Raw genomic sequence first — 24,518 nt, forward strand, 5'->3', positions numbered from 1 at the left:
CTGTCTGCTGCAGGGCTGATGTAGTCTCTGGGAGGTGGCCATTCTATATCAGGATCTAGGGACCATGGAGCAAGGAACAGAATTTATTTGCATGTTTTCTTGTTAACTCGGTGGTAACTAATAAGAAAAGGTAAAATCATTTCTTAGATACTAGTTCAGGTTTCCATTTTCCCCATGAAGGGTGAAGAGGCTAAAGGCCTGTTTGTGCTGCCTACTTTTTTGCCCAAATGGTTCCCATTGAGCCAGAAGAGATTCTTTAGAAAGTTAATGAAAGGAGTTAATAAGCTGAGGCAGTCCCCCTTTATTTTGGGAATGTAGTAGCTTTCCTTGTATTCTCTGAATTTAGCTTTGGATTGAGTCTTTTTATTTTATTTTATAAATCATTTAATTTTTAAAATATTTATTTTAGAGAGCATGTGTGCATGTGTGCACATGGGAGGGGGTGAGGGGCAGAGGAGAGGAGAAACAGAAAGTCAGGCAGTCTCCAGACTCTTGATTTCAGCTCTGGTCAAGATCTCAGGGATCAAGCCCTAGGCTGCTCTGCACTTCTCTGAGAACCTACTTAAGACTCCCTCTCCCTCTCCCCCTTTTCCTCCCCCTCCCCCTCCCCACCTTCTTTAAAAAACAACAACAAAAAAAACACCTTTTCTGAAGGATCTCTTTCCTTTCTAGTTCTTCCTGGTGCTCCCAAAAAAGAAGGATACTAAATTCTAAAACATCTCCAGCCCTTCTGAATTCTCCCCTTAGGCATGGAAATTTTTTTAAATTTTTTGAGATTTTATTTATTTATTCGTGAGAGACACAGAGAGAGAGAGGCAGAGACACAGGCAGAGGGAGAAGCAGGCTCCCTGCAGGGAGCCCTATGCAGGACTCCATCCCAGGACCCCAGGATCCTGGGATTATGACCTGAGCCAAAGGCAGACGCTCAACCACTGAGCCACCCAGCTGCCCCTGTTTTGGAATTTATACAGTACTATTGCTTCAAATGATTTTCAGTGCAATCAGCCAGCAGTGCAGTAGTTACAAGAAAAGGTTTATCTGGCCTTTTGACAAAATGAGGAAAGGTTTGGTCTTGTTCCTGGATTAGTTTGTGTGTGTGTGTGTGTGTGTGTGTGTGTGTGTAATCTTTTTAGTTTGCCAAGTGTTTTCACATCATCGTAATTTAATTATCAGAAGACAGCCCTGTGAAATATGTGGTAGGTATTTAACACCATTTTTTTTTTTTTAAGATCTTAATTATTTATTCATGAGAGACACAGAGAGAGAGAGACAGAGACACAGGCAGAGGGAGAAGCAGGCCTGATGCAGGACTTGATCTCAGGACTCGGTGATCACGCCCTGAGCCAAAGGCAGATGCTCAACCACTGAGCCACCCAGGCATCCTAACACCACTTTTATAGATGAGGAAAACGAAGGTGGCTTTGACTATCATTTTATCTTCAAAATCTTGTGCAGAGAAGTTAATCTTGTCAAACTTCATAGCTGATTAGTAGTGTAATTGGTTGTTTTTTTTCAAAGGCAGTGTTGAACTCTGTTGCACCTCAGCAATCTTCTCATAGAGAGTAGCCTTTCTTTTTGTGGGGAGAAACCTCTAAGTATAGAAAACATAGGTGAGCTATGTTATTTGTCTTTGTAGAATTCCTTTAGGACAGGTGGGTATGTGACAAACTCAGCTTTTGTTTATCTGAAAGGTCTCTATTTCACCCCCTTTTGTTAAGACTTTTTCCTCACCTGGATATACCTTAGCTTAATAATTCTTTTCTCTCGGTGTTTGGAAGGTAGTTTTCCAGTTTTTTGGTTTCCCAGTGCTGTTATTGAGTAGTCTGTTGTTAAATTGTAGGTATTCTGTCTTCCTGAGCTTTTTTCAGGAACTTTGAAGAAGTGTGGTGAAGGCAGCCTCTGCCTGTGGCCTCTCCTAGGCTGGAGAGGTCTTACCAGCAGGGTCAGTCCCCTCATTTGCTTTTCTGAGGCCACTCAGAACTATTGACAGCTGGATTGTGTTAGCCTGACTCTAACAACCACTTCTCTGACCTTTCAGTGCCTAGCAAAGCCCGCCATGATGAAACCCAGATGACTGGAAAGAGCCTCTCCACAGCAAATGCTATTAAAGCTATGGATGCAGAGTTAAATCTGCTATTGCCTCCAGATTGGGGACTCCTTCAAAGCTATTCAGGGCCTTTTACAGCTCTTTTTATGTCAGACTGTCCTCGGAGGCTAAGTAAGGTGGAGAGAAAGAGGATGAGTCACTATAACTCCTTGTTATACATAGGAGGAAAGAGTAACTGTTGCATAAGGTGTTGTGTTTTCTTTGCAGAATGCATCTTGTCTTGTTCTTGCTGCTCGGCATGCCAGTGCCTCCTCTACGGTAAGGACTGGAAAAGAGTAACTGAGGCAATCTGACCCTGGGATTATGGGCTGGGGAGTAGGGTTGGTTACCACCTAGCTTCTCATCATTATCCTGAGTAACTCAGAGGTGTCTTTTGTTATTGTTGTTATAACTATTAGTTAATATTACTATTATTTTAGGAAGTAATTTATTCAAGAGTGTAGTGAGATGGGAATAGCAAATATTTTTGCCTTATCTTTTAAATTGTAATAAAATATGCATAACATAAAGTTTCCCATTTTAACCTTTTTTAAGTGTATAGTTTAGTGGCAGTAAGTACATTCACATTATTGTACAACTATCATCACTATCATCTCTAGAACTCTTTCATCTTCCCAAATTGAAACTTTGTACCCATAAACTCTCCATTCCCTTCCCTCTCTGCCTAATTCTTTTACCCTCATCTGGACAGAGTAGTTGACCATATTTCTCTAGCAAATAGAGAAAGCCAAATTCTAAAAATCAGTCTTAGCATACCTACTTTGTAGGAAAAATCTAATCAACATTTTGACCATCACCTAACCTCTCTATGTCTCTTTTTAGAATTTGAAAGACATATTGGCTGACTTGATACCGAAGGAGCAGGCCAGAATAAAGACCTTCAGGCAGCAACATGGCAAGACAGTAGTGGGCCAGATCACTGTGGACATGGTAAAGATTGTGGGGCTTTGGCTGGAAAAAGTAGCTCTGTAATGTGCTTCAACAAAAATACCATTCTCGGGGATCCCTGGGTGGCGCAGCGGTTTGGCGCCTGCCTTTGGCCCAGGGCGTGATCCTGGAGACCCGGGATCGAATCCCACATCGGGCTCCCGGTGCATGGAGCCTGCTTCTCCCTCTGCCTGTGTCTCTGCCTCTCTCTCTCTCTCTCTGTGACTATCATACATAAAAAATAAAAAATTAAAAATTAAAAAATTAAAAAAAAAATACCATTCTCTTGGGACGCCTGGGTGGCTCAGCGGTTGAGTACCTGCCCCTGGCTCAGGGCGTGATCCCAAGGTCTCAGGATCGAGTCCCGCATCAGGCTCCCTGCCTGGAGCCTGCTTCTCTCTCTGCCTCTGTCTCTCCCTCTCTCTCTGTGTCTTTCATGAATAAATAAATAAAATCTTTTTTTTTTTAATAAATAAAATCTTTAAAAAAAATTCTCTTCACTGACTATTCAGAAGCATTCTGTCCCATACATGGAAAAGTTGGAGCTTCAGATGTTCATTAGAAATTAGAATGTTCTTTGTTTTTGTTCTTTTTTTTTTTTTTTTTTTTTTTAAGATTTATTTATTTACTTATGAGGGAGAAAAAGGGAGGCAGAGATAGAGGGAGAAACAGACTCCTCATGAGCAGGGAGCCCAATGTGAGACTCCATCCCATGACCCTGGGATCACAACCTGAGCTGAAGGCAGATGCTTAACTGACTGAGCCACCCAGGCGCCCTAGACTGTTTTAATTTTTATTTTTTTAAAGATTTATTTATTTATTCATGATAGATATATATATAGAGAGAGAGAGGCAGAGACACAGGAGGAGGGAGAAGCAGGCTCCATGCTGGGAGCCCAACACGGGACTCGATCCCAGGACTCCAGGATCGCGCCCTGGGCCAAAGGCAGGCGCCCGACTGCTGAGCCACCCAGGGATCCCCAGTATTTTTAAATAAATTTAATAGTTGAGCCTAGATTAATTTACCCATGGGAGAGATGAATGAAGTACCTATTCCTCTTCCCAACCCCTCAGCTTTTGGGGCCAGGACTCTGTTAGAGTTAATGCTGTGTTGATCATTTATACACCTAGATCAGCTCCAGCAGGTGGTCTAGAACAACCCTAGGATGGCTTCCCCAGCTCTAAGAGTCTGAGCAGCTCAAATGATAATTCCACAGCAGTGTTTAGTCTTTGGTCTCTATCTCCTTTCCCTGTTGTAGATCGCATTCTGTTGACTTTGGTTGTGGGAATGAAGGAGTAAGAATGGGTAGAATAAAGAATAAAATACAAGAAGAGAAGGAAGCAGAGGCAGACACAATAAATAAAGACAGATTTTTCAACTTAAAATTTTCATTTCCAGTGTTAGCAGGCTTCTATAGTAAGTAAACCTCTCAGAAATCTTTCTATGAAAAAAAAAAAAAGAAAAAAAAAAGAAATCTTTCTATGAATGAAGTCTTACAAGTCAGGAAGTACATTTCCTTTCTCAGATGCCATAGAACACTAACAAGCACTAGCCTGAATTATTCTGACTACTTGTTACATCCTATCCTCTCTTTCTTTAGATGTACGGTGGCATGAGAGGCATGAAGGGATTAGTATATGAAACATCAGTTCTTGATCCTGATGAGGTAAGAGACCCTCATGTCAACACTAATCATAGTTTACTGACTGTTGTGCGCACCATAGATTAGACTGATGAGGGTAAAGAAAACAAAGCATTTGTCTTTGTGTATGGAAAATAGGTACATGTGGGATAACTGAAAAATAAGTCTACCTTTTCAATATATTACCTAATAAAACTAAAAGTACTAAACAGAATTAAGTTATGTGAAGATTTAAGCTTTTAAAAATTTTTTTTTAAGCTTTAAAAATTCTATTCTAACTTGTTGAAAGGTCTGATAAGAATGAGACTAGTCAATTATGTGACTTCCAGGCTAGTAAATTTAAAATTTGTACCTCCTAACTCTTTTCCCTCAAGGGCATCCGTTTCCGAGGCTACAGTATCCCTGAGTGCCAGAAACTGCTGCCTAAGGCTAAAGGCGGTGAAGAACCCCTGCCAGAGGGCTTATTTTGGTTGCTGGTAACTGGACAAATCCCAACAGAAGAACAGGTAAAGCAGAAGGATATTAGCCCTTCTCTTTCTCCTTCTTTGCCTTTCTCTAATCTCAGGCACTTAATCCTAATTTGGCTCTGGGTGGTAGTTTGTAGGGATGTGTAGTAAGTGGAAGGAATCAGAGCAGAGTTCTGCAGTATAAGTGGACTGAGTTGAATTCTCTTGGATTTTCTTTATTTAGATGTCACTGTCTTTTTTATTTCTCTTTTTCCCTTGCCTAGTGTTATGAGCAATGTCTGCCTTTCTACAGGTGTCTTGGCTCTCAAAAGAGTGGGCAAAGAGGGCAGCTCTACCTTCCCATGTGGTCACCATGCTGGACAACTTTCCTACCAATCTACACCCTATGTCTCAGCTCAGTGCAGCCATTACAGCCCTCAACAGTGAAAGTAACTTTGCCCGAGCATATGCAGAGGGTATCAACCGAACCAAGTACTGGGAGGTAAGAAATTTTGGTGTAATGATTGATGTGTGATGGGGATTTAAAGGACTTGAGTGTGAAGGAAGAAAAAGGAATGTAGAATCTTTAAGAGGATTACTACTCTGAGTTATGACAGAAGCTCATTTAACAAATTTTTATTTTAGGCTTGCTTTTTTTTCGGTCCTTGGGATTATATAGATAAATGGAACATGCTTTCTATCACCAAGGTTATTGGTTTGATTAGGGTGAGATACATGTAAAAAAAATACAGTTCAGTAAATCTTGCTGCAATAGGGTATATTACACAGGGCTGTTGGAACATTGAAAAAGATGTGACTTAACTACAGGATCCCTGAGGAAGATTTCACAGAGTAGTCTACCCTAGCCCCAAATGTCCCTTTTTCTTGTTCTTGTCCTCAAATGAGGAAGATCTTGGGATGTTAGGTGAATGACAGCTAAGGCAGTTCTCAGTCTAGCTAGGAGGACTAATGCCAATCTGCCAGTGTTCTGTACTGTCTCACAGCAGAAGGGTGGTTACTACCCTGCGAGTAGGATCCAGAAACAAATGAGCTTTGATTTCTGAAAATGAGATGTGACCCTTACTAGTTTGAACTGGTTGGAGTATGAGAAGACTGCCTTGTCCCAGTGCATAGTACATAACTCCTTCCATCCTCTTTCCAGTACCCTACATGGTATTCACAAACACTGGGTAAAGTACAAGTTATCTGGCTAGGTTTATAGCAAGACATCCATCTCATTTTCTTTTCTTATTTGGAGACAGGTAAAATAGGAACAGAATGGTCCCTTTTTGTGAAGCAGATACACTAGATAGATGATTTGACTAGGAGAAAGCCCCCAAAGAGTTTACTTGATGCATGGCACAGAATAACATGCACAGTCCACTGATCTGATGCAATCCTTTTGGGGTTTTGGCAAATCCTGCTTCATTTGGTTGGTCAATACTTACTCAATGCCAACTGTGTATTGAATTGTGTTTGCTATTGGGGGAAAGTGGAAGGGAGTTTGAAATTAGGTTGGCACTGTGAAAGAAGGCATAGGAATTATGGAAAATATACACATTCACAAGTACTTAAAGCATTCATAAAGCCCTGTATCAGCAGGTTCAGAAGGTTGTATAATCTGAATATATTGCTTTCCATTTTTTCCTATTTATTTGTTTGTTTTTAAGATTTTATTTATTTATTCATGAGAGACACACAGAGAGAGGGGCAGAGACACAGGCAGAGGGAGAAGCAGGCTCCACGCAGGGAGCCCGATGCGGGACTTGATCCCAGGACTCCAGGATCACACCCTGAGCCGAAGGCTGACGCTCAACCACTGAGCCACCCAAGCGTCCCTCCATTTTCTTTTTTTCCCATTTTCTTTTTAAAATGTTACTCAGGTAATTGTTATTTGTGTGGGTCACCATAGCAGAAAAGGTTAAATTGGGACCAGCAGTTCTCCTATTTTAAGACTCGTCTCTTCCGGACGCCTGGGTGGCTCAGCTATTGAGTGTTTGCCTTTGGCTCAGGGTATGATCCCAGCGTCCTGAGATTGAGTCACACATTGTGCTCTCTACGTGGAGCCTACTTCTCCCTCTGACTGTGTCTCTGCCTCTCTCTCTCTCTGTCTCATGAATAAATAAATAAAATCTTTAAAAAACAAAACAAAACCCTTGTCTTTTAGAAATTGACCACTTGAATCTGCCTGTTACTACTCACAGTGCTATTATCTTTGATTGTCACGACAGGAGGAGAAAATAGCTTCTTCATGCTTTATAATAGACCTATAAGATATTTCCCAGGGATCCAAGCATGCTTCATTGTTTCATACTGTCCTTTATTGAATCATTAAAATGAATATTGTTTCAGTGTAATCATTGATTGACTGTTCTGCCATTATCTCTTCGTGAGATGTCATCTGAGTACAGTTGTCTTGAAGTAAACATGTTATGTTCCAGGACTTTGCCAATCTTTTGGAGAGTATTTATAAGTGGTACTGATGTATTTGTCAGCCTTAGAGGATGTGTGTCTGATAAGTTCACACTGCACCAATATTAGCACCAGTAACTGCTTTAGTTTAGTAGAGCTTCATGCTCTTTTTTTTTTTCTTTCTTCATGCTCTTTTGCTGTTATATCTTGTGTGTCTCAAAGGTCAGACACACTATTTCTTTTTTTTTTTTTTTTTTTTAAGACTTTATTTATTTATTCATGAGAGAGAGAGGCAGAGACACAGGCAGAGGGAGAAGCAGGCTCCATGTGGGGAGCCTGACGTGGGACTCGTTCCTGGGTCTCCAGGATCATGCCCTGGGCTGAAGGCAGCACTAAACCGCTGAGTCACCCAAGTTGCCCCTCTCTGTGTCTTCTTTTTTTTTTTTTTCTCTGTGTGCCTTCTTAATGATGATTGAAAGCGAACTACCTGGCCACGACTCACGATGATGATTATGGTCAGCTTTACAATCCTTATAATCCTTATTCCAGATAGTTGTGATGTTGGCCTGTCTTAATTGCCTTTTTTTTTTCTCCCGCAAGGCTGTATCAATGAAGAGTGTTTTGGTACAAATAGCTAAATAGCATCTCAGTCTTAACTTATTAAAAAAAGAAATAGGGGGATGCCTGAGTGGCTCAGTGGTGGAGCATCTGCCATTGGCTCAGGTCTTGATCCCGGGATCCTGGGATTGAGTTCCTCCCTGCGGGGAGCCTACTTCTCCCTCTGCCTGTTTTGCTGCCTCTCCGCGTCTCTCATGAATAAATAAATAAAATCTTAAAAAGAAAAAAGAGAAATAGGGGGCACTTGGGTGGCTCAGTTGGTTAAGCATCTGCTTTCAGCTCAGATCATGACCTCACTGTCCTGGGATGGAGCACCACATTGGTTGGGCTCCCTGCTCAGCGGCAAGTCTGCTTCTCCCTCACCTTCTGAGATCTCTCTCTCTCTCTCAAATAAATAAAGATATTTAAATTTTTTTTTTTAAAGAAAGAGATGGGATCCCTGGGTGACGCAGCAGTTTGGCGCCTGCCTTTGGCCCAGGGTGCGATCCTGGAGACCCAGGATCGAATCCCACATCGGGCTCCCCGTGCATGGAGCCTGCTTCTCCCTCTGCCTATGTCTCTGCCTCTCTCTCTCTCTCTCTCTCTCTGACTATCATAAATTTAAAAATAAAAATAAAAATTAAAAAAATAAAGAGATAACAAGAGTTTTCTGTCAGTTTTGATTTTGATCTCTTCTTGACTATACAGCATTGACCACTACAAAAACAGCTTAAGGATCCCATGTTGTCCTACTTGGTCTGATACATGTTGGTTTATAAACTTCATTCTCAGTAGTGGAAATGAACACAATCTCCTTTATGTGGTTTCTTTTTGATGTGGCCAATCATTACTTTCCAAATAGTTTTGCAAGTTAGTATATACTCCACAGATAACAATTTGTCTAGCCCAGGATCCTGTTCTTCTTGGCATTATGCTAATTAATCCAAGTCTCTTAGGACTACATATACTTGATGCAGGCTTCTGGAAGTAACCTACTTCCTTGGAGGATATAAATCTGTAAGGAGGTGTGTGTGGTTAGAGTATGATTATCACAAAAGTAATCTCCTGAGAACTTGCAAGTGTTAGCTGAATATTTCTTGCTTCGAGTAGCTTTTTAATTTTTATATTATTATTGAATCCAGTGACATTGACAAAATTCACAAAATATTTGATACTTGAATAACTTGTGACTTCATAGGGATTAACTCATTTTGGCTAGTTATTAATAGGTTTTGTTCTTTGTTTGAACAGAACTACTGGAACCTCCTGCTCCTTGCAGGAGCATTTAGCTATTTAACTTGTGTATTGGGATCCCTGGGGTGGCTCAGCGGTTTAGCACCTGCCTTGCGCCCAGGGCGTGATCCTGGAGTCCCGGGGTCGAGTCCCACATCGGGCTCCTTGCATGGGGTCTGCGTCTCCCTCTGCCTATGTCTCTGCCTCTCTCTTTCTGTGTGTCTCTCATGAATAAATAAATGAAATTTTAAAAAATAATAACTTGTGTATTAGCACTACATAATAATATCAACCAGCTGTTGATTGACTGTTTATTCCATGCTATGTACCTGGAACTATGGATGAAAGCAGATTTATTTATTTATTTATTCATTCATTCATTCATTCATTCATTCATGAGAAATACAGAGAGAGAGGCAGGGACACAGGCAGAGGGAGAAGCGCCTGATGTGGGACCTGATCACAGGACCCCAGGATCACACCCTGAACCCAAGGCAGGCACTAAACCACCGAGCCACCCCGGCCTCCCAAAAGCAGATTTTTTTAAGTTATTTCCAAAAAGAAAATAATGCCAAAACTCTGTCTTGTCCCTGAGGAACTTAAAATCCCCTTGAGAATATAATATTGAGACCGAAGAGTTGAGTAAGCTAATATCCCTAAAAGAGACAGCTAAGTTATATTTTCCTCTTTTTTTTTTTTTAGATTTTTTTTTTAAGTAATCTCTTACACCCAACATGGGGCTTGAATTTACAACCCTAAGATCAAGAGTTATGCCCTATCAACTTACTTCTCTTTTTTTGTTCGTTTGTTTTTTAGATTTTATTTATTTATTCATGAGAGACACAGAGAGAGAGAAAGAGAGAGAGGCAGAGACACAGGCAGAGGGAGAAGCAGGCTCCATGCAGGGAGCCCGACGTGGGACTTGATTCTGGGTCTCCAGGATCAGACCCTGGGCTGAAGGTGGCGCTAAACCGCTGAGCCACTGGGCTGCCCCTTCTTTTTCTGTTTCTATTAGTAAATAAACAGCAATATTTATTAGGTAGTCTTTTTTTTTTTTTTAAGGTTTATTTTTATTTATTTTTGTAAAGATACGCTTTTTATTTTTATTTATTTTTAAAGATTTTATTTATTTATTCATGAGAGACCCACACAGAGAGAGAAAGAGAGGCAGAGACACAAGGCAGAGGGAGTAGCAGGCTCCATGCAGGGAGCCCGACGCAGGACTGGATCCCGGTTCTCCAGGATCACGCCCTGGGCTGAAGGCAGCACTAAACCGCTGAGCCACCCGGGCTGCCCTTTTTTAAGGTTTAAATTCCAGTTAACATACAGTATAATACTAGTTTCAGGTTACAATATAGTGGTTCAATACTTGCATACATCACTGGATGGTCATTTGGGTAGTCTTGCTTTAAAAAAAAAAAATTGAATCTGAAACTACTCAAGCCTTTAGATCTCTCAGTTTGTAGAAAATACAGTAGACAGAGCAATAGGAACAGGTTATGTTTTGTTTTTTTTTTTTGTTTTTTTGTGTGTGGTTTTTTTTTTTGTTTTTTTTAATTTTTATTTATTTATGATAGTCACAGAGAGAGAGAGAGAGAGGCAGAGACACAGGCGGAGGGAGAAGCAGGCTCCATGCACCGGGAGCCTGATGTGGGATTCGACCCCGGGTCTCCAGGATCGCGCCCTGGGCCAAAGGCAGGCGCCAAACCGCTGCGCCACCCAGGGATCCCTAATAGGAACAGGTTAAATGACATCACAGGTATATAACCAGCAAAATCTAAACTGGGAAATTCTCCAGAACGAGTGATCCGATTTTACATAAATAAATTGCAAAGTAGTTCCAAAAAAAAAAAGAGGGAACCCAACATTGATCAAAAAAGACAAAAAGACTTAGGGCAGCCCAACGTGTCTCTCATAAATGAATGAATGAATGAATGAATGAATAAATAAATAAATAAATAGAATTAAAAAAATAAAATTAAAAAGTTTAAAGATGTGAGATGATTGCATTGCAGTGTGGGCTATTTTCAGTAGATATTTAGTAATATTGAGGATTTGTTCATTTTTTTTCCTATAGGCTAATGGCTTTATGATTTTTTTCACAGCCTTTATCTTTAGAGTTATATGCTTATATATTTCAATGTTGGAATATATGATATTTCGAATTCGCTCAAAATAATTTGGGAGGGGGAAGGCGAAAGTAAGGGTATAGATGAAACAAGATTGTCCATGAGTTAAAAAATTGTTTAAGCTACATGATGCTTATTAGCTGAGTGGGTAACTTGGGTAACTTTGGGCAAGTTACTTGACCTGGCCAAGCTTCCATACTTTTTCATTTATAAAATGAGGGATATATTACCTTACAGGGCTATTGTGAGAAAAGAAAAAAATACAAATAACATATCACAGTACCTGTTATATAATAAGTGCTTACAAAACAGAAGTCTTTGTTATTAACAGTTGAGTGCCACTGTTTGACCCTTGGTATATATGGTGAATTTTCTTTAAAAGATAGGCAGCCCCAGTGGTGCAGCGGTTTAGCACCGCCTGCAGCCCGGGGTTTGATCCTGGGGACCCTGGATTGAGTCCCACATCAGGCTCCCTGCATGGAGCTTGCTTCTCCCTCTGCCTGTGCCTCTGCCTCTCTGTCTCTCTCTCTGTGTCTCTATGAATAAATAAATAAAATCATTAAAAAAAAGAAAAGAAAGATGAAATATAGACTTGATTCTTAAAACCTAGTGTTTTAGCGCATTAAGTCACGTAGTGGGAAAGATCATGATTAAACATAAAAGTGGGCGTGCTGGGTGGCTCAGTTAAGTGTCCAACTCTTGATTTTGGCTTAGGTCATGATCTCTCAGAGTCATGGGATGCCCCACATGGTCAGGCTCCATGCTCAGTAGGGAGTCTTGGAGATTCTCCGTTTCTCCCTCAACCCCCTCAAAAATAAATCTTTTTTTTTTTTTTAATCTGACTTTGGCATTTAACTGAATGCTCTGAACTTGTTTCCTCACCTGTGAAATGGAGGTTACTATGTCCTAATGCACAAGATATACATGAGATATTATGTGTGAATCATTTAGTGCAGAGCCTGGGTCATAAAAATTATTCAGTTAAATAGTTATTGTTACCCTCCATATATAATCACTGAGCATGAAACCATTAACCAAATAGCCCAATCCATGGAGTACAAAGAGCATCCTTGCTTATTAATTCTTTTTTATTGATAATCCTTTTGTTTCCCCCCCTCTATTTTCCTCAACAGTTGATTTATGAAGATTGTATGGATCTGATCGCAAAGCTACCTTGTGTTGCAGCAAAGATTTACCGGAATCTCTACCGAGAGGGCAGCAGTATTGGGGCCATTGACTCTAAGCTGGACTGGTCCCACAATTTTACCAACATGTTAGGCTATACTGATGCTCAGTTCACTGAGCTCATGCGCTTGTACCTCACCATCCACAGGTAAGCTAGACCTAGCAACCATAGCTACCAGGGATTGATAGAATTTTTTTTTTAAGATTTTATTTATTTATGAGAGAGAGAGAGGCAGAAACACAGGCAGAGGGAGAAGCAGGCTCCATGCAAGGAGCCCGACATGGGACTCAATCCCTGGCCTCCAGGATCACGCCCTGGGCCAAAGGCGGTGCTAAACCGCTGAGCCACCCAGGCTGCCCTGGATTGATAGAAATTTTTAAGAAAAGCTCCTTCACATTCTCATCTTCTGGGAACAGGTGGTAGGCAGCAAGGAGGTGGAAACATGGCATGAGGGATCACACAAGCCAAGAAAGGAGTCTAGTAAAGGAAATCCAGAGGTGTAGGGAGATTACCATAACCACTTTTAAGAACAAAGTAATGCTTCTAAGCAGCTGGGGCAAAGTTGTTGTCACAGTAGATGATCTTTCAGCTTTCTAGGAGCTCCCTCTTCTGGCCATTGCTATTAAAGCTGGAGTGAGAGTCCAGAAACTTGTCACACAGGCGTCATCAACCAATGACCTCTCCAGCCCTGTGGATTAGTGTGAATAAAGGCTGGTAATGAGTTTGGGACATCTCTTACAAAAGCTTCTGTATCATTGGCTGCTATAGGCTGGTATGAGCCCATAAGTAGGCTAGCATGTGATGAGAGAATAGCAAGGTCTGTATTTCTATAGTCTGCCCCTTTTTCCTCCTCTTTCTCTTGGCCTTGATTCTCCTTTCTTACTTCCTTGCAGTGACCATGAGGGAGGCAATGTAAGTGCCCATACCAGCCACCTGGTGGGCAGTGCCCTTTCAGACCCCTACCTGTCCTTTGCGGCAGCCATGAATGGGCTAGCAGGGCCCCTGCATGGTTTGGCAAATCAGGTAAGACTTCCTTTTCCTTTTCTGCTCCATGCTTTTCTTACTCTCGTGCTTTTCTTCTGATCTTGGCATTCTCTCTTGGCATATGTGTTGACACTATCTTATTCCCCAAACCTAACCCATAGGAAGTACTTGTTTGGCTCACACAACTACAGAAAGAAGTTGGCAAAGATGTGTCAGATGAGAAGTTACGAGACTACATATGGAACACACTGAACTCAGGACGGGTAAGCAGAGATGCTTAGCAACTAGGAAAGAAACCAAGACCCAAGTTGCATGATTTGGAAGAATTAAGGAGAATAGAATGAAAGAGGTTACTAAGTTAGAGAAGACCCCCCTCCCCCATATTTGTCTATCCTAAAGAATTTAGAAAAGACAAGAACATCTACTTGAGAATACAACTGGCTTTTTTACCCTTTCTTCTTCGCAGGTTGTCCCAGGCTATGGCCATGCAGTACTAAGGAAGACTGACCCACGATATACCTGTCAGCGAGAGTTTGCTCTGAAACACCTGCCTCATGACTCCATGTTTAAGCTGGTTGCTCAGCTGTACAAGATTGTGCCCAATGTCCTGTTAGAGCAGGGCAAGGCCAAGAACCCTTGGCCCAATGTAGATGCTCACAGTGGCGTGCTGCTCCAGGTGAGCCTTCCTGTCCCTGCTTTCCCTTTTATTTGTGCCAACCCCTAATGTTCTCTGCCATGCAGAAAGTCAACCTCGTAGTCAGAGCAAAGACTCATACCTTCTTCTTTACCCCTTTGATAAAGTTGCCTATGGCGGAGGGCAGGTGCAGGCAGGAGGAAAAGGGTGCTCTCTTTTCAGAATCCCAATTATTGTATTATTCCTAGTTTCATTTCTATTTAAGGCTGACTTGGTTAAGGTTTGTGTCACCCTGAACTTGTGCGTGCCATTACCTCAGGGCCTTTAACAGAACTTTTCTCTCTTTTATTCTTACAGTACTACGGCATGACAGAGATGAATTACTACACAGTCCTGTTTGGGGTATCACGAGCACTGGGTGTACTGGCACAGCTCATCTGGAGCCGAGCCCTAGGCTTCCCACTAGAGAGGCCCAAGTCCATGAGCACAGATGGTCTGATGAAGTTTGTGGACTCTAAGTCAGGGTAAAACTGAAGACTGGGGGAGACTAACTACCAGAAAGTGAGGGAGCTTTAAAAAAAAAAGTATAATTTTGTTTTGTTTCAGGGGGCTTTTTAAGACTTAAGATTAAATTGTATCTGAGGCACTGATAATAAGTTGGAGGTTAAAATATAAATTAAGACTTTAAGAGATAAAAAGTAACCCCTTCCTCCCCAACCAGTTAGTTCCTTTCTCTTGCCTGGTGAGTTGCCCATCAACTGTAGGGTGACCAGGACTAATGCATGTGATATGGGTTAGGTTGGGGCCCCCCACCATCTCTAGAGTGAGAATCTGGCTCTCCTTTCCATGGGTTAAAGCTGGTTGCAGAGAATCTGCAGTCACTTCAGAGCTTTCGGTTCTGTCCTCTCCAGTCCTCCGTAGGCCAGCAAATCAGGACTCTGCCTTTTTTGTTTCCATAGGAATCATGTTGGATTATCAGCTTTATCAAGCCCCATCACCCTCTTCCATGCACACAGACACTTCCTAGCAAGACCTGTTGGTTAGTTGGACATCTTTGGCATTTTTTTTTATGCTATCAAGTGACCATAAAGGCCATTAACATTTTGTGACTGGCACCCAGTGTTGTTGGTTTTTTTTTAATTATCCCATGAAGATTAAGATCTGAAGTGTTCCATTCCCCACTACTTTCTTCCCTCCTTCCAGATTTTCTGTACCTGCTGCACTTCAAGCTGAGGGTGCTCTGGACCTACCCTTCTTGGTCCTTACTAGAGACCTCTTTCAGCAGGTTATATATGCCGCTATCTAAGTAAGTAGTAGTCCTTCCCAGTCATTTGGCTGTATGAGTGCTTAACATGATCTAAGTTTTCACTTCTGCGGAACACAAGCCACTACCCTCTGACCTTTTTTCTCCCCTTTATTTTAATATGCTATACGCCACTGAATAAGGACTTGGGAATGTCCAGAATGATATCTTCAGAGTCTGGTTCCAGAGATATAGGTACTACTTTCTGAGCAGGGAAATTATTTAAGATTGGACGTGGTTTCCTTTGACGATCAGGTTCTGGGGCTAAGAACATTAAAAATACTAGGCCTCCCTTCTCTTTTCCTGCTACAAGGAAATATCCCTTTATTTATCAAGGTCCTTATCCGGTCCCTTCCCCAAGAGCTTACAGTACAGTGCTTATTTCTTAGAAGCCCCATTTGCACAGGTTTTCAGTGACTCAGAATGCTCTACTGCCTTTTCTTTAAGAAAGGATTGAAATACACTCCTACTGTGCCCCCTTCCTTCCTTGCAAACTCCTGCCTGTGTTTGTGTGGATCCCTAATCCCTAGAGCCACGCTGAGATGGACACATTGTCTGTAAACCCCTGGGTAACTGTCAAGTCATGATCCAGACTTCAGGTTGTTCTGTATAAAATGCAAAATAAATGTTTTTATTAACAATGCTTGAGCCTGCTCTTAAATAAGGCCTGGAAGAATTTCTGTTATAAAATAAGGAATATGGCTAGCAAGATCCTGGACTAAGTGGGTCCTAAGTCGTCTTGTGCGCACCTTTATCTTTAGTTGGGTCTGATCCCTGTGAAATTTCCAAAGGAGAGTTCTGTCTCCTATCTCCCCTCAAGGTTAGAAGTCCTTATCGTTCAGCGCCCCCATCCTACTTAATTTTGTCATAAGATAGCACACTCAAGGACCTTAGCTGAGACCTCACACCTGCTTCTGTGGCTAATCCAAGGAAGCTGGTCCAGCCCACTGGGTGAAAGGAACAAACCATACCAAGGGCAGAGGAGGACCGCTAGCTCTGGACCTGAGCCACTAGAGGGCTCTGGTGCTGTGTGGAATGCCCGTTCCTTGCAGTCTCTTAAAGGTCTTCAGAATAAGAGGTGGTCCTGAGGCCATGGGCTATATGGTAGATCTGAGGCCAGATTATTGTGTCCTGAGACTGCTGCTGCAACTGACCTTCTGAAAAAGTCTATAAATAGGCAAGGGAGTGGGTACTAGATCCTGGCTTGTAGAATGTGCTACTATAGTTAGCAGGGACACTATGTCCAAGAGGCCTTCTTGCATCTTTACTCCCCTGAGGAAGCCATGACTTTCTTCTGCTCTGCTATATCCACATTGTTCCCCCGAAGAAACAGTATAAAAATGCCAAATTCACACTGTCACAATTAATTTATTGAAATTTTATAAAAACTCAGCCAAGTGGAAGAAAAAGGTACAACCCAAGAGTACAATTCTCTTCAGTGCTTTTATTCTCCTTGCCCCTGTGGCACTGATGTTGACAGCCCCTTGCTCTCCACTAACCAGGCAGCATGGAAATATTCTTAAAGTGAGTTCATACAGATTTCAAGCTGGGGCCAGATCTAGCATTTCCTGAGACACCTCAGGCAGGCAGGTTATTGACTACCCAATACCTCTCTGTCAGAGGAAAAAGTTCAGTTTATTCAATCTCTGGAAAAGTTGCAATGTTCCCCTGGTCAGACACTAAGGCATCCTGACAGGGTCCAAAGACAACCAACAGTCGTGATTATAATTCCCCGTGAGAAGGCTGCAGACATCAGACATATGAGGCTCTCAAGATGAGCCTGACCATTTCCTAGGCATGTCTTCTTTCCATAACCTCCTGCTTTTCTGCCCCAGCATTTCCAGCCAGCTTATAACCCAATTTCTGGGGAATTGAGAGGGAGAATATCATTATGAACACAGACTCTTCTGTTACATTGGAGCAGAAGTCAAGTGAAATAAATAAGAGAATTGGGTTGGGAGGGAGAGGAGAGGCCAGGGAACAATCCTGCCTCAAGTCTGGTGCACCTCATGGAACATCAGTTCACGGGGGATGGCTGTTTCTGGACCAAACTTGGTGGCTGCCCGACGTTCGAAGGCAGCGACATTCTGTTTGACAACCTCATCGAAAAACATGGTGGCCAGCTGGGAGTGCAGTAGAGAACGAAATTCAAAGGAAATCTGGGAATGGGTAAGAGAAACTATTCAAGACCTTGGTGGATAGTCCTTTCTTCCCTTACCCACTTCAGTTCCTTAGATCCCCTCAAAAGCCCTTACTTAGGACTGAGCACAGAGTAAAGTTTGATGTAAGCTCAGACCTCTGGAAAGTGTCATTGACTTGGGCAATACCAAGTCCTAGCTATACTTAATAACTGTCACAGTACCTCTGCCCAGCCTTCACAATCCAGTTGTTGCTCTATGCTCCACAGCCTCCTGACTCACCGAAAAGTCCACAGTGCAAGTTCGAGGATAGGCAGGAATACCAGGGCTGAATCGCCAAATGGTCTCTAAGTGGTTGAAGAGCTTGCCATCAGTGCAAACAGCCTAGAAGAGGGCAGTTAGTCAAATAATATTACAATAGAATGAAACCTTTTAATAAGTACTTTAAAAAAACCTATAATGAGTACAAGAGTGTATAAGAAAGAACTGAAAAATGTCTTCCTTTCCTTCTAATGTTTTATTAGGGAAGTATTGATAAAATCACTACAAGGAAGGCCAAAATAACCCTTCAGTGTAAAAAATGCTAAAAAATACAAAAACTTTGCTGATTAATCCCTCCCAGTGCCTCACCTTGACCATGTGAGGTTTGACCATGGAAACAGCAGACGTATAACGTTCCACTATAGGTGGAAAGCCAACCTCTAACTGGGCCTTCAGGTGACCTTTGCGGCTAGATACCACCAAGGACTTCTTACACCAGGGCACAAACTCACGATACTCCTGGACATTGGACACCACTTCGAACATCTCCTGCATTGAGTACCTAGAGGAAGGAGTCACAGAGAGAGATTATGTTTTGCAGTTCACAGAATGCTTTTGCATTTATTATCTATTTTTTATGATTTTATTTATTCATGAGACACACAGGCAGGCAGAGACACAGGCAGAGGGAGAAGCAGGCTCCATGCAGGGAGCCGGACGTGGGACTTGATCCGGGGTCTCCAGGATCATGCCCTGGGTCGAAGGAGGCAATAAACAGTTGAGCCACTTGGGCTACCCAGCATTTATTATCTATTTTGATACTAAGTGGGACCATCTAGGGGGAACAGAGGCTACCAATTTAATTGGTGATCACAAGAACTCAGATCCTAGCTCTACAACTTTCTAACAATGTAGCCCTAGGTAAAATTACCTGTGCCTCCGTTTTCTCATCTATAAATCAGACTTAGTACTTGATTCATAGGTTTGTTGACAGGATCAAATGAGAAAAACTATGTAAAACACCTAAGTAGCCTAACTACTAGCTGTAGCAAGTGCTCAGTTAGTATTTTTATTTTGCCCACGAATATGTGTAAAAGGTCAGCAGAGGGACAATACCCTGTCGTCTTATACTGTCCAAATGCAATCATGTTTCGTTTAATTGACAGGGCAACGAGGAAGGGGAAAATTAAGGTTGGAAGGCTAGCAGGGAAGGATAAAGGATCAGTAATAATAGCTGGGGAGAGGGATGGCCGGGGAGGAAGCTAGCCCACCACTGCCACCTTGCATCCTAGCCTGGAGTTAGTCATTTGGAGACGAAGGGAAGGTGTAAGGATGCTGGAGGGGGGAGGATGCTCACCCCATGATCCTACGCTCGGAGTAAGCCTTTCGCTTGTTGGTGAAGGGGGCTGCAAAGCCCATGAAGGAACGAGAGGGAGGTAAGCCAACCTCAGCCACCAAGACCTGGGCAGCGCGGGGCAAGAAAAGGCTGCAGGGCGTCAGAAATCTAAGGACAAGAGGAAAGGAGAGAGGAAGTCACGACTGTTTGTGTCCCTCAGGCATTCCCGGGGGAGCGGGGCACATCCCAGGCAGGGCGTCCGGACAAGCTTTCCCCAGCACCTGCTGCGGCCTGCCGGGCGCGGCGGCGCGGCAGTCACGAGTGCGAAAGGTCGAGGGCGGCCGAGGACAGTGCTGGGGGGGGGCGGGCAAAAGCGGGGTGCATCCTTTGAGCGGGGGCCGCGTCGCGGCTAAGAGCTAGGACTCGGGGGCCGCGGCCTCGGGGCCCGCCAGCGGCAAGCAGCGGTTGGGCGCCCGGGCTGGAAGGCGAGCGCCCCGGGAGACCCCGGGGAGGCCGCGCCCGCCCCCGCCCCCGCCGCCCCGGGCGACCCCTCGCCGCCCGCGCGGGCGCTCGCGCCTCCCCCTCACCTCATTGGCCGCGGCGGCCGCGGCGGCCGCGGCGGGCCCGGGGGCGGGGCCGGGCGGAGCGCGAAGCCGCAGCAGCGCTGGGCCGCCGCGCGCGTCCCTCCGGGGAGCCGGCGCGCGCCCGCCGAGGCCATGCGCCCCGAGGCCATGCGCCCCTCGCCCGGTCGGCGGCGGCGCCCGCGGGCCCCCTCGCTGCGAAGGAGCGGCGGCCGGCGGCGGGCTCGGCGCGAGGCGGCGCCGCCCTGGGCCGCGGCTGCTGTCGCCCTGCTCCCGCCTGGGCGGGCGGGGAGCCTGGAACTGAGGCCGCGCCCGCTGCGCCCGCTGCTCCCGCTGCTCCCGCCGCGCCCGCAGCTCCCGGCGCCCCCACGTCACGCCGTCGCCATGGCGCGGGCCGGGGGCCGGGGGCGGGGGGCCGGCGCGGCCTCTCGGGAGATGTAGTCTCACGCGTCCGGCGGGAAAGGGCGCGGGGGAGTGAGAAGCCGCGGGGGCCCGAGGGCCCAGCCGCCCGGCAGAGGCCGAAGCGGAGGCACCGAGGCGGCTCCGCGGGCGGCGGCGGGTCCGCACGCGCCCCGGTTCGCAGCTGCCCGCGCCGCTGCCTCCGGGCTGGCACCCGGCGCTGTGCTGCACGCACGGAGGAAAGGAGTCTTCCGCCCTCTGGGCTAAGACCTTGCGTAGTTTTCTCTTTTAGTATTTACAGGAAGAAGTCGGGGAAGGCGGAGGGAAAACCAGACTTGATTTCAGAGGAGAAAACCGCCTTCGCCTGGGAGTGTGCGCTTGCCCAAGGGGGAGACTCGGGGGCGGGAACCCGGGCCGACCAGTGTCACTAGGCTGCTCGCCGTCGCGATCCAAGGAGGGCGAAATGCCCTTGATAAAAATGGGAAGAATAAAAGGGAAATAAAAAGAGATTGGATCTAGGTGGGTGCAGAAATCACTGAAGTTCTCCCATAGTGGAGAAGAAGGGCATTTGGAGAATGGTGGTGGCCAAGGGCACCTGCTGGCTCAGTGGCTGAGCGCCTTTTGGCCCAGGTCTTGACGCCCCAGTCCTGGGATCGAGTCCTTCATCCGGCTCCCCTGACGGAGCCTGCTTCAATCTGCCTGTGTCTCTGCCTCGCTCTGTGTGTCTCTTACGAATAAATAAAATCTTAAAAGAAAAATGGTCATGCCTGGGCGCCTGGGTGGCTCTGTAAGTTAGGCATCTACCTTTGGCTGAGGTCATGATCCCAGGGTCCTGGGATTGAGTCCCAAGTTCTGGCCCCTTGCTCAGTGGGGAGTCAGCTCCTCTGTCTCCCACTTCCCTTTCTTGTCCTCTACCTCCCTGTCAAAGTCTTAAAAAAAAAAAAAAAAAAAAAAAAGAATGGTGGTGCCTGCTGTTGCATTTAGAGCATTTAGAGATGTTTATGCTATTATAGTGCAAGTCCTTCTGCTTTTGCTCCAAATCTTTGATCACACTTCCACATTCAGGAGACTCTTATCTAAGTAATGTGTGGAAGGGGGAAGGAAGACAAAGTAACTAGACTGTTGCCTCTGGGGTCTAATTGGTGTGGAAGAGAAACATCTTCCCTTAATGGGGACCTGGAAACATAAATCCCCCACCTCCCCACTCCTCCTTGAGATTGGCATTAATTTTGGGACTTCCATTGGATATGGACTGATTTAACTTTTTTTAAGATTTTATTTTTTAAAGTAATCTCTACACCCAACGTGGGGCTCAGACTCACAACCCTGAGATCCTCCATCAACTGAGCCAGGGAAGGGATTGATTGATTTAAATTTTGGATTTAAATTGATTTAAATTTTGAGCCCAATTTATTTGGATTTCAAAGAGCTTACATTTAACATTTTTAAGGAAGGCATTTTAATCCTTATTTTATATTTACTTATACATGAGGCCCCAAATTGGAGAATGATCTTATTTATCTCTTTTTCTTTCTTCTTTTTTCCCCAGCACCCCTAGCCCTACCACCAGGATACAGTATCTCCTTCCAGTTCCAAGATGGTAATCTGGAGCCACTCTCAGATGGGCATGTGACCTTGAGGGACAGACTTACTCTTTCCAACCCTGCTTTCTGGTCCTGACCCACTCCCTCTAAGGGCTTACACATGTGAGACAGCTGCTTAGAGTGAGGAGAAACGAACAGGCTGGATAAAAGACAGAAATTAACCGGGATACATGACTGAACTGTGACCTCATTAACACTATGCCTTAACCGAGTTAACTGCTACAGAATCCCCAAGGTACAATAGGCCTGCCAAGTCAATTTGCTTGTTGTCCCCCTACTAATTAGATTAGCTAATTACTGCCATTTAAACTTTTCCTAGTTCATTTCTTGTACTTGAACAACCAATTTCCTGCCATTTCCCTGTCATTCTACATCAGTAACTTCAAGTACTAACTCAAAACATACCTTCTCCAGGAGGACCCTCTTTTGACTGAACCCATCCCTGAACATTACCCCAAACACATAATGCCATGTCAAATGACATGTACCCTGTATTCTTTAGTTGCTTCATATGTATGCATATGTTCTTATAAGTTCCACAAAAACAGACACTATTACTTCTAAGTTTCTACTTCCAAACCAGTTAGCATATAGTGCTGTACTATGCATTCTATAATGGTTGAAACCTCAATCAGCATTTGCTAAAACTGAGGCTTAAAAATAGGGAAGTGTCTGCCTAGAGTTACCCAAACGTGAAGTCAGCAGTTGAATCACAGGTCTGTCTTCACAGAAGACCTTTGCTACCACTTCCGGCCTAAATATCCCCGACCCACCCCTCCCAGCCCCTTGCATCTCACCAAACCTTGGAAGTATCTGTGTTACCTACATCATATCCCTTTTTTTCCCTACTGGGAAATCCTCTTTCTGTGCTCTGAATAATATTAAAAATAACTCTTTAGCCCTTCCTCCTCTTTCCAGCTGCCCAGAGAACCCAGCTGGCAACCTCCCTTGTTCACCTCCACTCCCACGCCAGAACCAGGCACGTGACCCCAGCTCAACCCCTGACTCCAATTCCTCAGGTTACCAAGAGCTATTTCAGGCAATAGAGGCCATGTAGTCCCCTCCTCCCCATCCTCTGGGCCATAACCTAGCTCAGCCCTTCCTGGAAGGCCCAACAGTCAAGTCAACATGTACCAACACCCATATCCATCTGATTCCCAGCTACCTTCAGTTTCTACTTCTTCAGCCTCATCTTTCTCCTCTTTGTCAAATGTTAAGTGCCTGCTCCTGCCCTGTTACAGCTACAAATAATAATGTATATCCTTGCCTTTAGAGAGCTCAAAATCCTTTTTTTCATGGGAAAAAAAAAAAACCAAAAAGAATGAAACCAAAACGATATATAGTCCTGTGTTGGAAGACAGTCTAGAAAGGAGTTTGAGATCTATTCTGTAATGTTGGACACTTATATGTCAAAGATATAGGGTGAAATGAGCAACAAAGGTGTGCAATTTAAACCAGATTGCGGGATCCCTGGGTGGCGTAGCGGTTTGGCGCCTGCCTTTGGCCCAGGGCACGATCCTGGAGACCCGGGATCGAATCCCACATCGGGCTCCCAGTGCATGGAGCCTGCTTCTCCCTCTGCCTGTGTCTCTGCCTCTCTCTATCTTTCTGTGACTATCATAAATAAATAAAAATTTAAAAAAAAATTTAAACCTGATTGCTACAGGGACACCTGGGTGACTCAGTGGTTGAGCGTCTGCCTTTTGCTTGCATGGTGATCCTGGGTTTCTGGGATCAAGTCCTGCATCAGGCTCCCCTCAGGGAGCCTGCTTCTCCCTCTGTCTGTGTCTCTGCCTCTCTCCGTGCCTCTCATGAATAAATGAATAAAATCTTAAAATCTGACTGCTACAATGTAAACTAAATATATATAAGTGTTAACGAAGCCTAACAAAAGGGAAAAACCCTGTTAACCGAGGAAGATTTCTTGGAGGAATAGGTTAAGTTTTAAGTAATATAAATTTTTTTCAATACGGTAGAAGTACAAAAATATTTTTTTTAAAGATTTCATTTATTCATTCATGAAAGACAGAGAGAGAGGCAGAGAAACAGGCAGAGGGAGTAGCAGGCTCCATCCAAGGAAGCTTGATGCAGGACTCCATCACCCCTGGGCTGAAGGCAGATGCCCAACCACTGAGCCACCCCGGAGTCCCTCAAAAACTGCTGAAGGTATCTAATGATAGGTATTTTCCCCTCTCATTCCTCATTCCCTGTTCCCTAATTTCTCTCTCCAGGAAAAAGCACTGTTATCAGTGTCTGTATCTTTCTGGTGGGAATCAAGATACCAAAGGTAACGAAGGGCACAGATTGGTTAGAGAGGAAAGGGGAGCTTTTATCCGTATGCCTTGACAGGGGGCCAACTTGCGGCCCTTCTTCCTCAACGTGCTCCCTCTTAGAGCACACAGATTGAATTGTTGAGCTCTAAGCAGGACCCTGGATCACCTTTTATAAATTGCACCTATTTTTCAATATCCAGCTTTCTCCCCTCTTTTCCTGTTCTGAGCTGGGATGACCTCCATCCGGATCTTGCCTGATTGGCTGCCCTCTGGCCTCTCCAGCGCGGGAGGGAAAGCACCCACCCTCTTCTGGGGAGAAGCCACT

At 44.3% G+C, this 24,518-nt stretch overlaps 2 protein-coding genes across 2 annotated transcripts in view; one reads left to right on the forward strand and one right to left on the reverse strand.

Annotated features, from left to right (window-relative positions):
* Positions 1–16,242, forward strand: part of CS (citrate synthase) — a 28,207-nt gene extending 11,965 nt beyond the window's left edge. Inside the window, exons 2-11 of the mRNA XM_041756185.1 lie at positions 2,315–2,365; positions 2,930–3,037; positions 4,636–4,701; positions 5,052–5,183; positions 5,437–5,625; positions 12,628–12,827; positions 13,574–13,703; positions 13,826–13,927; positions 14,131–14,340; positions 14,656–16,242. Coding sequence (XP_041612119.1) covers positions 2,315–2,365; positions 2,930–3,037; positions 4,636–4,701; positions 5,052–5,183; positions 5,437–5,625; positions 12,628–12,827; positions 13,574–13,703; positions 13,826–13,927; positions 14,131–14,340; positions 14,656–14,826 — 1,359 coding nt within the window. The 3' untranslated portion in view covers positions 14,827–16,242. The remainder of the gene's footprint in view (positions 1–2,314; positions 2,366–2,929; positions 3,038–4,635; positions 4,702–5,051; positions 5,184–5,436; positions 5,626–12,627; positions 12,828–13,573; positions 13,704–13,825; positions 13,928–14,130; positions 14,341–14,655) is intronic.
* A 707-nt stretch (positions 16,243–16,949) lies between these two features.
* COQ10A (coenzyme Q10A) lies at positions 16,950–20,228 on the reverse strand. Its single transcript, XM_041756186.1, has 5 exons — positions 19,924–20,228; positions 19,358–19,504; positions 18,370–18,562; positions 18,022–18,123; positions 16,950–17,760 (listed from the first exon to the last, which is right to left on the reverse strand). The coding sequence occupies exons 1-5, from the start codon at positions 20,067–20,069 to the stop codon at positions 17,593–17,595; spliced, it is 756 nt and encodes a 251-aa protein (XP_041612120.1). The 5' UTR covers positions 20,070–20,228; the 3' UTR covers positions 16,950–17,592.
* Positions 20,229–24,518: the final 4,290 nt, after the last annotated feature.

Source organism: Vulpes lagopus, chromosome 5, assembly GCF_018345385.1.
Source record: "Vulpes lagopus strain Blue_001 chromosome 5, ASM1834538v1, whole genome shotgun sequence".
Classification (NCBI taxonomy): Eukaryota; Metazoa; Chordata; class Mammalia; order Carnivora; family Canidae; genus Vulpes; species Vulpes lagopus.

Excerpts from the sequence above, each read along its gene's own strand:
- COQ10A (XM_041756186.1), bottom strand. The coding sequence starts at position 20,069 with ATGGCCTCGGGGCGCATGGCCTCGGCGGGCGCGCGCCGGCTCCCCGGA. Across the intron at positions 19,505-19,923 it reads CGGCCGCCGCGGCCAATGAG|ATTTCTGACGCCCTGCAGCC; the intron begins GTGAGGGGGAGG and ends TCTTGTCCTTAG. Across the intron at positions 17,761-18,021 it reads CTTGCACTGTGGACTTTTCG|ATTTCCTTTGAATTTCGTTC; the intron begins GTGAGTCAGGAG and ends ACCCATTCCCAG.